This window comes from Camelina sativa, chromosome 20 (genome assembly GCF_030686135.1).
Source record: "Camelina sativa cultivar CO46 ecotype springtype chromosome 20, ASM3068613v1".
In the NCBI taxonomy this organism is placed as follows: Eukaryota; Viridiplantae; Streptophyta; class Magnoliopsida; order Brassicales; family Brassicaceae; genus Camelina; species Camelina sativa.
Genome location: NC_141899.1, coordinates 10,469,407 through 10,486,408, shown reverse-complemented (window position 1 = coordinate 10,486,408; position 17,002 = coordinate 10,469,407). Strand labels below are relative to the sequence as shown.

At 36.4% G+C, this 17,002-nt stretch overlaps 1 protein-coding gene across 2 annotated transcripts; it reads left to right on the top strand.

The window, feature by feature from the left end:
- The first annotated feature begins 4,059 nt into the window (after positions 1-4,059).
- On the top strand, positions 4,060-8,528 carry LOC104770434 (protein FIP1-like). 2 transcript variants are annotated; one of them, XR_015593651.1, is made up of 15 exons: positions 4,082-4,426; positions 4,953-5,044; positions 5,194-5,298; positions 5,458-5,507; positions 5,630-5,696; positions 5,783-5,855; positions 6,253-6,308; positions 6,687-6,721; positions 6,831-6,924; positions 7,057-7,141; positions 7,349-7,411; positions 7,584-7,643; positions 7,807-7,899; positions 8,081-8,143; positions 8,310-8,528. XR_015593651.1 is itself a non-coding variant. In XM_087506047.1 (14 exons), the coding sequence occupies exons 1-14, from the start codon at positions 4,368-4,370 to the stop codon at positions 8,397-8,399; spliced, it is 1,050 nt and encodes a 349-aa protein (XP_087362173.1). In that variant the 5' UTR covers positions 4,060-4,367; the 3' UTR covers positions 8,400-8,528. The 2 variants fall into 2 exon arrangements, 1 of the variants encoding a protein (XP_087362173.1); XM_087506047.1 differs by lacking the exon at positions 6,687-6,721 and having other exon boundaries at positions 4,060-4,426.
- Positions 8,529-17,002: the final 8,474 nt, after the last annotated feature.

The window sequence follows — 17,002 nt, the reverse complement described above, 5'->3', positions numbered from 1 at the left end:
GTATTAATTTATAGAGGTTCTACTGTATGATATTTTACAATCCATCCATAAAAATCAAACATTAGCTTTAAAATATGAAGTGATTTACGTATATATTTATTAAACTAATCAGAAACTTGAATACTAAAACTTATAAAACCCATCGATAAGCCTTAAATACTAAAACTTGAAGAACAGAAAGACAACATTATATAAATTCCAAGCTTTTACAATTTTTTTTTTAAGGAAGTAAATAAGAAAGCCTCCTTTAAGGAAGTGATTTACGTATATATTTTTTAAGGAAGTAAATATTCAACATTTGATATTTGAGATTCATTTCATAGATACACGAGGAGAACCTGTGGAAGTATTTACTTGAGCTGGAAGAAAAAAAAAACGGTATACCAGAGAATGAGAAAATAAATTAAAAACACAAAACCCTTTTAATGCATCTAGACGACGATCACAAGTATTGTTCATGTATCCTTGCCTTGTCCTCTTACCACCAATTATTTTTGTGATGCTTTGTGTTCTTGCTAATGCTTACCCTAATGCTTGCCATAATGCTCGACATATAGGGCAAGAGTTATGTGTTCCATCAAAACAAGGAGGAGTTTCGACTGCTTAGCAGAAGATCAAACCTCAGGGTTACAATAAGATTTTTAAGTAAAACTTTATGTCAGTATGGTTGATATGACAATCTATCATGTATGCTGCTGTATGATAGTCGTCTCTGTATAGGTTTGTTAGACAAACCAAAGATTTGTTTGCATGTCTGGAGTGATCAGATATGTTAAGATTTTCAAGACAATTTGTGTGTTAAACTTTACCCTAATGCTTTGTTGTTGTTATTACATAAGCTTTCATTCAAAACAAATCAGTCAAGTCTCTTATTGAATAGGATATATAATTTGTGAATGACTAATAATTCTTAACATTATAATGAAAATATTGGTGTGATGGAAGTTTTTTTTTTGGTCAACTTCTAATTCGATTAAAACTAACGAGAACGTTCTGCAAGAATACAAGAAAATGTATCCAGAGTACGGAGGGCACATTTCACCATCTCATCAGCTAACAAGTTTGCCATGCGAGGGATAAAGGTAAAGAACACATACGAGAATTCAGAGATTAGAGCTCTAATACCATGAAGTATCCCAACTAGTTCATTAATTACCTTATTGGAGTCCAGTAGGTCGACTAGAGACCTCGAGTCGGATCTGATATAAACGTGTGAAAAAAATCTTTGGCCTTTGCTGATTGCAGCTTGGTACTAACTACTAACTGGTACAATCAGTGGGAACGTTCCACAAAATCAAGTAAAGATAATTTAGGATAATGCACGCTAAGTTATGTCAAATTCAACAGTACAAGAGAGAGAGATAGAGAGAGAGAGAGAGTTTCACGACAATAGAGACAGAAGATGAGAATCACATAAAATCGATATGTTTTAAGATTAATTACTAAAAAAAAAAAAGGTTTGGCAGTTTGAAAAGCAATTCCGCAAAGGCAGTGTAATGTGCAAGTCACCACTAGTTGCTCTGTCTCTTGTGATACGAGTGCTCCCAAAGCATCTCCTCAAGGTGGAGTAGAGCGAAGTAGGAAAAATCCGGACTTCCGGGAGGATTCGGTGCATCACCAACATCAAGCAACAATGATATCGATAACAAGATATATATGGATATAAAACTCAGCAAAATCAATACGGCTCAACCAACTAGTAAGATATTGGTAACAATGATTTACAAAAAGAACAAGCAGAATGTGATATTCTTCTCCATTCCTCAAAACTTTGATCATTTAAAAGTAACAATTTTCCATCTTATTCTTCTACATTCTTTACAAAATGAGGAATAATATAACAAAAAGGTTCCTCTCTAAAATTGATGAGAAACAAATGGAACAAAAAAAAAAGAAACAAACATTAATTTTTTTTTCAAAATATATAAAAAATTATGTTTATTAATAATATTTCAATTATAAATATAATAATTTTTATATTTTCACAATGGTATTGACAAAAAAAAATTAATATGAATTCCATGTTAATGATTTTTCAGGTTTTATTTGAAAACTGTATGAAAAGTAAAATAATGTTTATATAGTAAACAAAACTAAAAAATATTTTAAATTACTCTTAAAATTTTATTAATTTAATATGACATATATAAATTAAATTCACAAAATTTTATTTTAAAATCAAAAGTAAAATCTGTTATATACACATTAAAAATAGTATTAATATTTTTATTGAAATTTAAGTTATTTAATATTTAATATAGTTTAAAAGATATTGTTCTTGTTTGGTTACCATTTATTTTTTTGTTCCTCTCTGCATTTTTTCCTTTTATTCCGCAAAAATTGTTTATTCCATTCTGGATTGTTCTTTTTGTTCTTCTAATGGTTACTAGTAGAAGCCATTATAATTCATAATATAAAGTTTAAAAAAATCTACAAGAGAAATAATCGAAGGCGTTACTTATTACGTGTGTGTTAACGTAAAAAAAAAATAATGGGCTAGAAAACATATTACTCTTTTTCAGTTTGATGATATACATACACCAATTAGTTGAATTAATGCAACAAAAACTTATAGAATTAGCTTAGAACTTAGAATAGGGACTACGGATTTTTTAAAATGATTATTACTCTTTGGTGGAAAAAAAACAATTGTATATGATTATTATTGGTTTTATGATTTTAACAGTTTTAGAAATCCAAACAAAAATTATGTGTTATTTAATCATAGATTTTAAAATACTTATTAAAATGATGTGTTATTAGTTCTATGATTTACAAATACTTCTTAAAATATCATGTAGTCATGTTATTCATTTAAGGATTTGTTTTTGGATTTTAAAATCCAAATTATGTTTTAAATGAATTTGAATGGTTTTGAAAATGTAAAATAGAAGGAATCAAATCCAAATATAAAACATGTTATTTCAAAATCCATTTGTTTTGATTTTCATAATTTACAATTATATTATTGGAGAAGTAATTTCTAAATCCATATAGAATTGTGAATTATGAAAATCAAAACACATGGATTTTGAAATAACATGTTTTAGCTTTGGATTTGAATCCTTCTAATTTCACATTAATATACATTCAAATCCATTTAAACATAGTGTGAATTTTGAAATCCATGTATTTTGTCCAAAAAAATGCATTTTTTGTCCCAAAAAAACAATCCATTTAAACATGATGTGGATTTTGAAATCCAAAAACAAATCATTAAATGAATAACATAATATTTTAACAAATATTTATAAATTATAGAACTAATAATACATAATTTTGATAAGTATGACCAAAACGACATCGTTTTAGGCAATCTTAGATGGCAATTAAAAACTAACTGTTTTTTTAACAGTGTTGAGTCAAAGATTAGTTTTGTAAAATCAAAGGTTGTAGAAGGTAATTAAAAACTAACCGTTGATTTTACAAAACCAACTTTTGGTTTTTAATTATTTTCTAGATTTATGCTTTTCATGTAAATAAATAGAATTTAATTATTTTAATTAGAATTTTATGTATTTGAAAAATAAATACAAATCATCTATTAATCAGAAATATATAAAAATAAAAAATAATTATTTTTACGAGAAAAGGATAAAAGAAAAGAATTTAATATTTTTCTGGTCAACACTGGGCAACGCTTGATTCTGGTCAATAAAACATCGTAGTTAAATGTTTATGGCGTTGTACACATAACTTATGTTTTGTACACATAACTTATGTTTTTTTACGCATGTTCTTATATGATGACAATAGTTCATGTAGTTAACAATAAATTTATATTGTTTGCATGTTAGACTATGTGTTGGTGTATACTTCATATGATTGCCAATCATTTTTTTATTAATGATTATTACTACTTAGTGGAAAAAAAGAATTCTATATGATAAAAAAATTAAATGAAATGGTGTGACAAATCTGCTGAATCTGATTTTTAAAATTATCATATGATTCAAAGTGCAAATTATCAATCTTGTTGTAATGTATCACCACCTTTTTTTAATCTCAGTAAAATCCTAAACAAGTTCCAAATAGTAGCGATTAGGCCCAGCAAAATCCACTCAATTTTATTTTTTTTGTTGGACCAATCAGACAATCTCACCAACGGTGACAGCAAAATTTTTGACTGGTTGTTCGAAGAGGGGGGGAGTTTGCACAAATCCAATTAAGCGAGCGTTATTATACCAAACATTCTAATCCTTCGATGGTCTCTTCTAGTAATTCTTACGCCTTGCTCTTCACATCTCCCAACCAAAATCTCTAGATTGGGGCAGCAACGAATATGATTCAACCCTAATTTACAAGTCTCTTGAGATTTTATACAGTTTCAACTCCCACAAGCGAATAGAAGAAACCCAAAACTCAAAATGGCCAACGCTCGACGATCTTCATCCTTCAATCCCGCGACGGAGCAAGACAATGCTATGTAAGCTCAACCCCAAGTCTTTTCCTTTGTTGATGATTCTATCGTTTCGTTTCCTTCTCTATTTGTTATCGAGCTATGAGTTTGTTCTTGTTTCAAGAGTATGTTCTTTTTTTGGACCCTCATCTCTATAATCACTTTCCATTTTACATCTGGTGTACACATTTGCTGGGCAGATAGATTTCATGAATTTTTTTTTTTTTTTTTTGTTTGCAAGAATCCTCCCAAGTTTTATATTTCTTATGTTTATGATTCTATGATCTGTGTTATGAGCAAACAAAGTTCAAGCACGTAACTTGTTGTTTCTCTCTAGTCACAGCTAATTTTGAGCTTCAGATTCAATGCGTCTTTCTTTTGTTCTTCAAAGTATTTTGCAGATTGCTCAATTCTCTCTATGTTTTAGTCTCATGCCTTTTTCTGCCAAACGATTCAGATGATGCTATTATGCAAAAATCATTCCAATTTTTTTATGTTCTGCATCCTTTATTGGCTCCTCATCTAGTTTCACTACTGTTTTTTCTGATTGTAGGTTTCTTGATATTCTACATGAAGCTCCTCTCTTCGGTCATCGTCAATCTAGAAGTCTTGTTGGAAGCTGCATTTATCTGATTATACTGGCAAGTGCCTTTAAACTGTACCTTTTTCTGATATTCACCGTTGATACTTGATATATTAACTCAAGAGTGTTTGTAACTTTCCTTATTACAAGCATTATGAGAAAACATGAGTGTCTGACTTTTGTATTTACTGTTTGTTAAATTTTTAGGCAGGTTATGCTATTTTAGCAGTTGGAGCACCGTGGATACTTCATTCTGTAGACTCTCTTATCCCATCTATACTTTGTAGCTGCAATGTTGCTCTATTGATGTTAACAGGTAAACTACAATACTCCCTTTTAAGCTTATTACTACAATCTTTGTTTACAAGCAAGTCAGACTATATTGTGGTATGCTACTGCCTAGTACATTTGTTAATTGCTCATGAGTACTACTGCAGGATATGTATAAAATTATCATGACTATTTTCTGCAACAGGTATGTTTCAGCAATACTTTGTCAATCAGGTCCAGAAAATACGCTTGCAGGTAATGTTTGTTCTACTGCTCATTTTTTTATTTTCTAAGACTATATAGAGATAGGTCGATATTCTCTATTGTAGTTGTAGTTATTTCATCGGAATACCTTCTGAACGAACCTTCTATTGCAGGGTTATTACAGTTTCAGTCAGAAATTGAAACATGTAGTTCGTCTGCCATTTGCCATCATGGCATACGGTAATTTTTAATGCTACTTTTTCAATCATATATTGTTACATATATCTATTTCTTGCACTCAATAAGGTGACTCTGTTTTATTATAGGGACTGCATCTATGCTGCTTTTCATGGTGTGGAGACCATATGTTAGTGTTCTTCCCATTTTTACTGTACAGAGGTCTGCAGCCTTCTTTTTAGATACACTTACTGCTTATACATTCTTTTGAATTTTCTGTTCTGTTCCAGTTGATCACATTTTCTGTTTTTATTTCTTTAGTCTTCGACGATTATACGAATAAAAGAAAGATTCTGACTTCATCCTTAAACTTCTTCCAACTTTGCTAAGAAAATTACTACTATCACATAATGAAACTCCTTATTGAGAAACGGTATTCACGCAGGGGACATATTTGACTTAACATGTTTACCAATTCTTAGATAAATGCCTACAAGCTGTTTATTTGATGCTTTGGAAGCTGACAATGTCTTTCTTATTTTATATTTTGAAGAAACTTGGTGAAGGAAATTTTGTTTTGGCAAGGTCGAAAACGCTTACGAGCATAATATTCTTGCAGGTTCATCATGTCTGTTGAAGCAATATCTGCCGCTTCTTTTGTGATTGTATTTGTTGGTAAGCCATACGGTCCAGAAATCATATTTACACTTTTAGGCATGCATTAGTACCTCAACTAGAGCTGTTAAGCCTGGATACTTTTCTTAGTCTAAAAATTTCATGCCATGATTGCTAAGTGTCAGATTAAAGTCAGTTTTCATTTCTTATGTACCTGACGCATAGAGCTTAACTGAAATAATTCCATTGCCTCTGGGCTCTATTGCGGTCAAATGAAACTTTTTACATTCTATGGTCATACATTTGTAATTATATGTATCATGTATGCAGTTCTTACAATTGGCTATAGTTTGTGATTGAATATCAGAAGATCAAGTATCTTTTAGAATTGCTGTTCTGGGTTTCAGTATGAAAGCCTCTTTTTTGTTCTCAATGCAGAGCCCGTCATACCGTGTATTCGGAAAAGCCATTGGGTAGAGCATAATGCATTCTTTTGTTACATTGTTCTGCCAGTTGTTTAGTAAGAGATTCTATAGCTAAGTTATAATGCAGCTCTTCTTATCTGTATTTTAATACTGGTAGGTTATGTTCGCCAGTATAACTCAGTGAACTCTCAGCCCGATGTCTTAAATTCACTGTATTCTCCCCTTCAACCAGCTGCTTTGGAGGGATTGAGGTACTTTCACAATCTCACTGGAACCTTATATTCGTAGTCGTCATGAATATCAAATTTAGCATGACAACCTTATAATGCCATGGCGATACTTTTACCATTCTCAAGTCTTTAGTTGGTTTGCTTGAGAAACAGATACCATGAAGCGGGTCGCCTTTCTGATCAGCAAATGGCTCTACTGCAATATCAGCGTGAGAATCTCCATTATCTCAGTGAAGAGGTGACAATACATGGAATATTTATCATGAGTACTTAATTTCTGAATCTTGATGCTTGTGTTGTTTCTTACTAGTCTACAGTTTTGTACTAGTAATCCTAAGTTCAATGCTCTTTCTAGTTCTTCATCATCCACCCTAATTATATGCAGAATTATCCTGTGCTTTCGCTTGAGTGAGTGTCTTGCCTCTCTCTTTTTTTTCTTTTCCAGATTCTGCGGTTGCAGGAGTCTTTAAGCAAATATGAAACCAATGGTAGTAGCAGCACTCCTCAGGTTTGAACTGCTCTATTACAAAATCTGCTCTATTACAAAATTACTGACTTCTTTTTAGCGGAGCCTTAAGTGTGGATACATGCTAACAACATTCTTGATAATTTTCTTAAAATCCATGTATTTCCTTCCACTAGGATTTTAATTTTGCAACTGTTAAATGATAAACTTTCAGGTTGATCTGGCGCATCTTGTGGCTACTCGTGATCAGGAACTACGAACACTTTCTGCTGAGGTAAAGCTCAGTTAACAAATGATAAACTGCAAATTCTCATGGTTAATTTTTAATTATCACCCTTGGTGGACAACATATCATAGCTGATTGACATTTCATGGCTAATATTCTTTATGTAGCATCTCTAAGTGGAGGATACTAAATGAAAATTGTATGTTTGCAGGTGGATCAACTCCATTCCGAGCTTACTCTTGCTCGATCTCTGATCTCTGAGAGAGATAGAGAGATACAACACGTTCGGAATACCAATAATCAGGTTTGAGACTATTTATAAACATAAGAACATAGCATACTTTCCACGAAGATCACAATCACATCATGTGTAGCAAGGATGCTTTACTATGAAATCTTTTGCATCGAACAATTTGCAAGGGCTACACATCTTTGGATCTGTAAAATTAACTCGATCATCTTCTGTTTTGAAACTCCTGAAACAGTATGTTGCAGAAAATGAAAGGTTAAGAGCTATTCTTGGAGAATGGAGTATGCGAGCTGCAAAGGTACAAATCTTAGGCATGTTTAGAGATGCAATATGATTCGTGAAAAGTCAATGTTAAATTATCGTTCTATAGTTTCCTTCCTATATCGGGTTTATCGAATCCAAACCCCTTTTGCGTAATATATGTTTTGTTTTTCTGAGGCTAACAAAGTTAACCGAATGTGTAGCTCGAACGAGCTCTGGAGGTGGAGAGGATATCAAATCTTGAACTGCGGAAGAAAGTTTCGGCTCTAAGAGACCAGAGGCAGGTGGCATAAAAGCATATACATCATCTAACTATTTATAACTCACATGGCTTGTAGACAAATATTTTGACACTATTTTGTAAATGTTTGTTGCATTTTTTCTTGAAATGTTTGATTAGAATGAAACTCTTTTTTTATGCATAACTAGGTATTAGCCCACGCTAGGCCTGGGTTGTTTCATCAGTACATCAAAATTTAAAAACTATGTAGTATGAGTTTAAATAAACTTAAGAAATTAATTTTTCTTTTGATGATAATATATTTTGTGCAATCAAGTCCTATGTACTTTCCATGCCATATATTTTGTAGTTGCAGTCATATTTCAAAATCATTGTGATAACTGTTTTAATAAAATTTATTTTGTAGTCTTAGTGATGCATTATTTATTATTCATTTATGGTGATAGCTTAAATAGATTTAAAATATTTCAATTAAGAAAAAATCAAAATAAGAAATATTAGGTCTGCAATGTCTCATGCATATATAACTAAGTGAGACTAACAATATATTATTAGACTAATACATTTTCCATAAAAATAAAATAATAAAAACAGCAACTATTTTATTAGGTTATTATATCTTAAAGTATTCAATTGTGTATAGACTATGATTCATATAAAATGATAAAGTTACATTTAGAAAAATAATTAATATTTTATGGCATTATAAATACATAAACATAAATACTATTTCTTTTGTTAATAAACAGTAAGACCTACAATGGAACTTAAATTTCCTCTTCTCAATCTATATAATATATGTACTTCTATTATAACACTAAAAAAATTGGACGTTTTACTTTAACTTTATTTAGGCTATTGTTTAACATTAGTATGTTTTTTTTTAATTTTTTTTTCTTTGACAAACTTCTAACATTAGTATGTTAAGTCATAAATTTTCTGAAAAATGAATTTTTGTAAGATTTTAAGATCTACTCAGAATTTAATTTAAAAAAAAAACTTTTAAATTTGTAAGCAATGATTATTAAAAACTTAATAATTCATCACATATGGTGGGAAAGGAGAAAAGAATGATTACTTATATAATGATAACCCAAATTAGATAATGGAGATGAAACTTTAAAAAAAAAAAATAACAATGTTAAATTATTACAATGATATTTCATCTGGTTTTGTAACCCATACAACAACAACAACAAAATAAAAAGAAAATACAATTTTTTTTGAGGAATAGTGAAGATATGAGAGAATGTGAGAACGGAAGAGTGAGAAAAGACTAATATGAGAGAATAATTATTTATATAATAAGAATTGATGGCAATTACATCACATTTAGAATTATGGGAGTTACATTTATAATTTATTTTGTTTGACTAAAATTGCAATAAAATTCACCTCACATGGCATATTATTCTATATTTATTATTATTATTTCATACTTAACTTATAAATAATAATATTAATTATGTTAATATATTTAATATCCAACAATAACATATATTACATACAAAATTAAAAAATACAAGAAAGAAAAAATTAAATACATATATAAGTAAATATAAAACAGAAATAATTAATTTAAACAATTTTTTTTGGTGAAAACATTACTTACTATGATATGGAGGGAGTATAAGACCCTCTTGCATTATTCTATATCTAAAATTATAAATTTAGAGTTTGGAGATAGAGAATTTGTAAATAATAGAGAAATATGAAAGGAAAAAAGAAAGAGCTCTCGGCAAAAAAATTCTCTCTCAAGGGCGTTAGAAATGGCGACGGCACATTAGGGTTTTGAAGCTGGGGTCTGATTTCTGTATGATTCGGGGGTTTCTTTGGCATGATTTGGAGATCTCTCTGGTGGATTTAGGTATCGGATTAGATGGGATTAAGAGATTTCGATCACGAGATCCGCTGGATATCGGTGATTACTTCTTCCTCTGGGTGTGGCGATTGCTGTTTTCGGATTTGATCTTGATTATTTGGGATCTTCAGAGATCCCTTATTACCAAGTTTGATCTATTTTGGAAGGCTGGGGGCTATTATATCCCGAGGTTTCATTGTTCATCTGATTCGATCTATTGGTATTATTATGGTAGAGATATGGAATCGCTGGTGGAGCGAGATCTCGACGGCTTCTATCGGGTTGTTTTTGGAAGGTTGAGATCTGAGTTTCCTTGTCGAGAGTGTGGTGGCGATTGTTTCTCTCTGTCTCGATTTGGTAATGAAGTCCGGATGGTACTTAAAGAGGTTGTTTTGGTTTTGGGTATTTTGCATATCTCTCTTGTCTCTCTTCTTCTCGACGACCCTTCAGTTTCAGTGGTGAGCTTGAGGTTTGTTGACATGTCGCAGAGCGGTCTTGTGGGAAACGGTTCGGTCGATCATATGGCGGAGGCAGTGAGACCTCGACGGAAAATCAAAATTTCATATTTTGATAATTCGGACCTCATCGCAGGATACTCGAAGACCGTGGTGGGTCGGTGCTTCAATCCTAAATTACAGGACATGAAGGCACTGCTTATCATGATGCCAAGGATCTGGCAGGTCGAGGGTAGGGTCGTGGGTGCTGAATTGGGTTCAGGGAAGTTTCAATTCGATTTCGATGAAGAAGCTGACCTCGTTCAAGTTTTGAAGAAGGGTCCATACCATTTCGACTCTTGGATGCTCTCTCTGGTCCGTTGGACACCGGTGGTGGATCCGGCTTATCCTTCGGCGATCACGTTCTGGGTTCAAGTGTCGGATGTACCAATTCAGTTCTGGGCAGAGCCCACTTTTCGTGATATAGGTTCTGGTCTGGGGATTGTTGAGCAAGTCGATCTTGATCGTGGCAGAGTGCAAGTCACTATTGACGGACTCAAGCCGATCTGCTTCGAGGTGGACATTGAATTCTTCAATGGTGAGATTACAATTGTCAAGTTGGATTATGAGTGGTTGTATGGCTGGTGTGATCACTGCTTCAGTCTGTGTCACGACGTCTCCGTATGTCCTCTGCTTAAGAAGCCGCTGGTCCATGGGGGTAGAATGGATGTTGGGGTGGGACAAGCCCAGGGTAATGCTTTAAGTTACAAGGGAGCTGTTCAGTCTGAGGCTAAACGGGGAGGGGGTCATGGTAAAGGGGGTCATCGGGGTCCCAATTATGGTGGTGCAAAGGTTCGCTCAGAGCGTATCACGGGTTCCTCTTCGCGCACTAAGGATGCTTCTGGAATGGGTTTACCACAAGATGTGCGGGGAAAGCAAAAAGTCTCACGGGGACAGGGTCAACGAAGTGTTGATATGGGAATAAGCACAAATCCAATAGGTGTGATTTTGTCTGAGCGGGGTCAGCAGGAGTTGGCGAATCAGCAGTCGAGGACTGCTAAGAAGGCATTGTTTCAAGATAAGGGTGACGTGGTGGTTCAGAAGGAGTCCGCTGCAGGCGGGGAGGGGGATGCGGAGGAGGGACAAATCTTGTCTTCTCCTCTCCAAGGTAGCGATGAGGGTGATGAGTCACTGCCAGTGGGTCCTGTGGTGCGGGTGCAGGGAGATACGATGGTTCTTGCTGTGGTTCCTCCAGGGGAGCAACCTGTACATCAGAGCTCAGCTCAAGAGATCTCGAGGGACAAACTCCAAGAGGTTGGTGTTATGCCGTTGGGTGTTGTTTTGCTTCCGGTTAATGTAGATTCGGTTGAGGGTAGTGTTCCCACTACGGTTGCATCTCCAGATTTAGTGGGACAGTTTGGTTCGCAGAGACTCATTGTCAGTCCTTCAATGGAGGTTGAGGGGTCTTTGGCTATGGAAGAGGCGGAAGAGATTGGGGTGGGAGAAGGTCAGACTGTGGAGGTCACTGGTGGGGAGGTGAATACTGACCAAGATATGGGAGAGGTTTCGGAGGAGGAATTGGGTAATGAGGGTGTGGAGGGCGCCCAGACTACCTCAGTCAAGGTCAATGTGAGTGACAAGGGAAGGAAGGGGAAAGCTGTGGTGCTGCGGGGTGTATGTGCAAAGAAACGTAATGCGGCACTGTTGTTGTCTCCGAGGACTCGTCCTCCGCAGGGTTCTGTAATGGGTACTGGTGAACAAGCCTCTAAGGCCCAGGAAGGTGTCAAGGGAGGCCCAGGTGAGGGAAAGCCACCAAAGCCAAAGCCAGTTAAATGAATGTACTAAGTTGGAATTGTCAAGGTCTAGGGAACAAAGCTACAATAGGAAACCTTAGGGATCTATGGTTTCAACATAGACCAGACTTTTTATTCATTATGGAAACAAAGCAACCTTTTTCTTTTTTGGAACAATTTGTAGGCCATTTTGGCTATAAAAATTTAAAAATTGTGGAACCTGTTGGTTGTAGTGGGGGTTTGGCCTATAATAAAGATGATTTTAATGTTGAGATTTTAATGGCATCTAATAGGATGATTGATGTAGAAGCGGTTTACAAAGGAAAGTCTATTTTTTTTAACATTTGTGTATTGTGATCCGGTTCCTAAGAACCGAGATTTGGTGTGGGAAAGATTGGTACGAATTAGTTCCTCTCGGACAACTCCTTGGTTTATTATTGACGATCTTAATGAAATCACTGGTAACCACGAGAAAAGAGGGGGGCGATTACGTCATGCTTCCTCTTTTCTCTCTTTCAATGGGATGATCCGGGATTGTGGATTTATAGAGTTTCCCTATTTGGGGGATTGTCTCTCCTGGCGTGGGTGGCGGGACAAAAAACCGATAAGATGTCGTTTAGACAGGGCTTTGGGAAATGAGGACTGGCATGATTTATTTCCGGATACAATCACGGAATACTTGCCCAGGGTTGCCTCCGATCATATGCCTCTACTTGGTTGTATTGGGGCCAAACGGCCGAGGGGACGGCGGAACTTTATGTTCGACCGTCGTTGGGTCGGTAAGGAGGGGCTTATGGAGGCAATTTCCTCAGGATGGGGTGCACCACCGGTCCGGGGGTCACCGAGTTTTGTTAACAAGGTGGTTAGTTGTAGGAGAGCGATTTCCTGTTGGCGGAAAGAACAGGCACCGTATGGTAGGGTGTTAATCGAGGATATTAAAAAGGAACTGGAGGCGGCCCAGGCTGATGATACAACATCCCCTGAGGTAATCGCTGAGTTAACGGGTCGCCTGAGGGAGGCATATAAGGATGAGGAGATGCATTGGTATTTGAAAAGTAGAAACCGGTGGATGCGGGTGGGTGACAAGAATACTAAGTATTTTCACGCCCAAACCAAACAAAGGCGGGCTCGTAATAGGATTGTCGGTCTTTACGACAAGCATGATGTTTGGTCTACGGATGACGTAACGGTTAAAGAAACCGCGGTATCATATTTTGCGGACCTGTTTTCCACTATCAATCCGTCAAGTTTTGACGAAGTTTTGTTGGAGGTCAAATCCGTTATTACGGCAGTGGATAATGAACGATTAACGGCTCCGGCAACGGAGGCGGAAGTCAGAAAGGCGTTATTTATGATGCATCCAGATAAAGCTCCGGGCCCTGATGGAATGACTGCTTTGTTTTTCCAGAAGGCATGGGAAGTGGTCAAGACAGATCTGGTTTCTCTGGTTAATAGTTTCTTTGAGGAAAACGCCTTCGAGTCAGGGTTGAATCAGACACATATATGCCTGATTCCCAAGGTCACAAAACCAACCCGAATGGCGGAGTTACGTCCGATTAGTTTATGCAATGTGGGATACAAGGTTCTATCAAAGGTTTTGTGTAATCGTTTGAAGACGATTTTACCTCGTTTAATCTCAGAAACTCAGTCTGCCTTTGTTCCTGGTCGTTTGATCTCGGATAACATTTTGATTGCTCAAGAGATGTTTCATGGTTTGCGGACTAATAACTCTTGTAAGGGAAAGTTTATGGCAATTAAGACGGATATGAGTAAGGCATATGATAGAGTGGAGTGGGGTTTTCTTGGGGCTTTATTTTGCCGAATGGGTTTTGCGGAAAAATGGATTTCATGGATAATGTTCTGTGTCTCCTCGGTTCAGTATCAAGTTTTAGTTAATGGGCAGCCACATGGTCAGATTATACCTGAGAGAGGATTACGGCAGGGGGATCCCCTATCTCCTTACCTGTTTATTCTCTGCACGGAGGTTCTAATAGCGAATATTCGAAAAGCGGAAGTGGATAAGCGGATCACGGGGATTAAGGTGGCCAACAAGTGTCCCCCTATAACGCATTTGTTGTTTGCAGATGATAGTCTCTTCTTCTTCAAGGTATATAAGGATCAGTGTGGAGTTGTTTTGGATATTTTAAAGCAGTATGAGGCTGCTTCTGGACAGCAGATAAATTTTGCAAAGTCTTCACTCCAATTTGGACATACGGTTGATGATCCAGCTAGATTGGAGATGCAGGGGATTCTGGGAATTTCCAATCTGGGTGGGATGGGTTCATATTTAGGTATACCAGAGAGTTTGGGGGGGGGTCTAAGACGAAGGTCGTCTCTTTTGTTCGGGATAGGTTACAGAGCCGCACAACTGGTTGGACGGCCAGATTGTTATCAAAAGGGGGCAAAGAGGTTATGGTTAAGTCAGTTGCGACTGCTGTCCCGAGTTTTGTGATGTCTTGTTATCGTTTACCGAAAACAATCACGTCCAAATTAACAAGTGCAGTTGCTAATTTTTGGTGGAGTACCTCCGGTCAGAGGGGGGTATGCATTGGTTAGCTTGGGACAAACTCTGCAGTAGCAAACAGTTAGGTGGTTTGGGTTTCAGAAATGTTGATGATTTTAATACGGCATTATTGGCTAAACAGTTATGGCGACTGATTGAGTTCCCGGACTCTCTGTTTGCCAGAGTTTTTAAAAGTAGGTACTACCGGAATTCGAATCCGATGGAACCATTGCGGTTCTACTCCCCTTCCTATGGATGGAGGAGTATTGTCTCTGCTCGCTCTTTGGTGAATATAGGGCTTATTAAACGGGTTGGCTCGGGAGATACCATTGATATATGGTCAGATCCCTGGATTCCAGCCCAATCCCCAAGACCAGCATTACAAAACGGGTCTCCTGTAGATCCTAATCTTTCCTTATCTCATTTTATTGATCCTTCCACGCGCACTTGGCGACGGGATCGCCTTATCGAGCATTTCGATTCTGTCGATGTTCCTTTGATACAGGCAATTCCTCTCAGTAGTTATCCGAAAGGGGATTCCTTGGGGTGGCATTTTACAAAGTCTGGCAGATATTCGGTTAAATCAGGGTATGACACAGTGCGACTGGGTGTTCCCAGCTTTTTCAAAGCATTTGGGTCGGGGCCGGATATTACCACTCTCCTTGCCGGGGTTTGGCAAGTGCGGTGTCCACCAAAATTAAAGCATTTCATGTGGCAAGCTCTTACTGGTTGTATTTCTGTTTCGGCGAATCTGAGACGGCGTGGTGTTGCATGTGATGTTGGTTGTTCGAGGTGCGGGGCGGAGGAAGAAACTGTTAACCATGTTCTTTTTCTTTGTCCTCCTGCACGTCAGGCCTGGGCTTTGGCTCATGTACCGGTGGGTCCGCAGCATTTTCCGACAGAGTCAGTTTATGCTAATGTGGATCACTTTATAGGACGGAACAACCCGGGTTCACAGGTAGATTTTTTCCCTTGGCTTATGTGGTATATTTGGAAAGCACGCAATGCCAAGGTTTTTGAAAACCGTACGGAACACCCTGATGAGGTAGTACGGTTGGCCGAAGGGGAGGCGGCCTCTTGGTTTCTGGCTCAGACAGAGGAGGGGGATTTCGTGGGACCGTCACCTCCTTCCTTTTCTGCTCGGACGCCTCGTGGATGTCCCAATTCCCTTTCTTCGGTGTTTTCTGGATATCGATGTTTTGTTGACGGCTCTTGGAAAGAGTCCGATGTTTTTTCAGGTGCAGGATGGTGTTGTACTTCTGTACAACAAGTGTCTCCTCTTCTCGGAGCTACCAATTACAGGCGCAGTCTTTCCCCGCTACACGCTGAAGTTGAAGCTTTTCGGTGGGCCATGTGCTGTATGATTGGACATGATTTTCGGGAGGTGACTTTTCTCACGGACTGTTCCGACTTGGTGAAGATGGTGTCTTCTCCTCAAGAATGGCCGGCCTTTGCACCATATTTAGACGACATAAAGATGGACAGGGAGGAGTTTTCTTCTTTTTCTTTAGTTTATGTCCCGCGTAATGCTAATGTTAGGGCGGACTCTTTGGCACGCCAAGCGTGTATAAGTCCGCACCATATTTTGTTTGTAAACGACTTTCCACCAAATTGGCTCATTTGAACTAATTTTCTTGTTGACAAAAAAAAAAAAAAAAAAAGAAATAACAAATCATCTTCACCAAAAAAAGGCTAGAGTATACTGCATAATGTATATTTTATGTGGGTTAGGATAGCTAGAAGCAACTATTTATAACAAATAAGATTTGTGTGAGTAATTGCACAATATGTAACTGTCAATTGAAAGTTGTAAGTGGGTGATTAAATTCAAAATGAATTATATGGGCATTTAATAGTATGCAGTAATATTATAATTATGGATTTGTAATTATGATATATATTCATATGTAAATTTATATGTAGTAATTGCACAATATGTAACTGTCAATTGAAAGTTGATACAATCAATTAGAAAAACCATAATTGTGGTAAGTGGGTGATTAACTTCAAAAATATAAAAAATAAAAAATATTAAATGAAAATCAGCCAATAAGGAGAAAGTGA

What these genes read in the sequence shown, in the direction of transcription:
- LOC104770434 (XM_087506047.1), top strand. Translation starts at nt 4,368, where the DNA reads ATGGCCAACGCTCGACGATCTTCATCCTTCAATCCCGCGACGGAGCAA. An exon ending in TCCATTATCTCAGTGAAGAG is followed by an intron (nt 7,142 to 7,348) that starts GTGACAATACAT and finishes TTTCTTTTCCAG; the next exon opens with ATTCTGCGGTTGCAGGAGTC. An exon ending in GGAGTATGCGAGCTGCAAAG is followed by an intron (nt 8,144 to 8,309) that starts GTACAAATCTTA and finishes CCGAATGTGTAG; the next exon opens with CTCGAACGAGCTCTGGAGGT.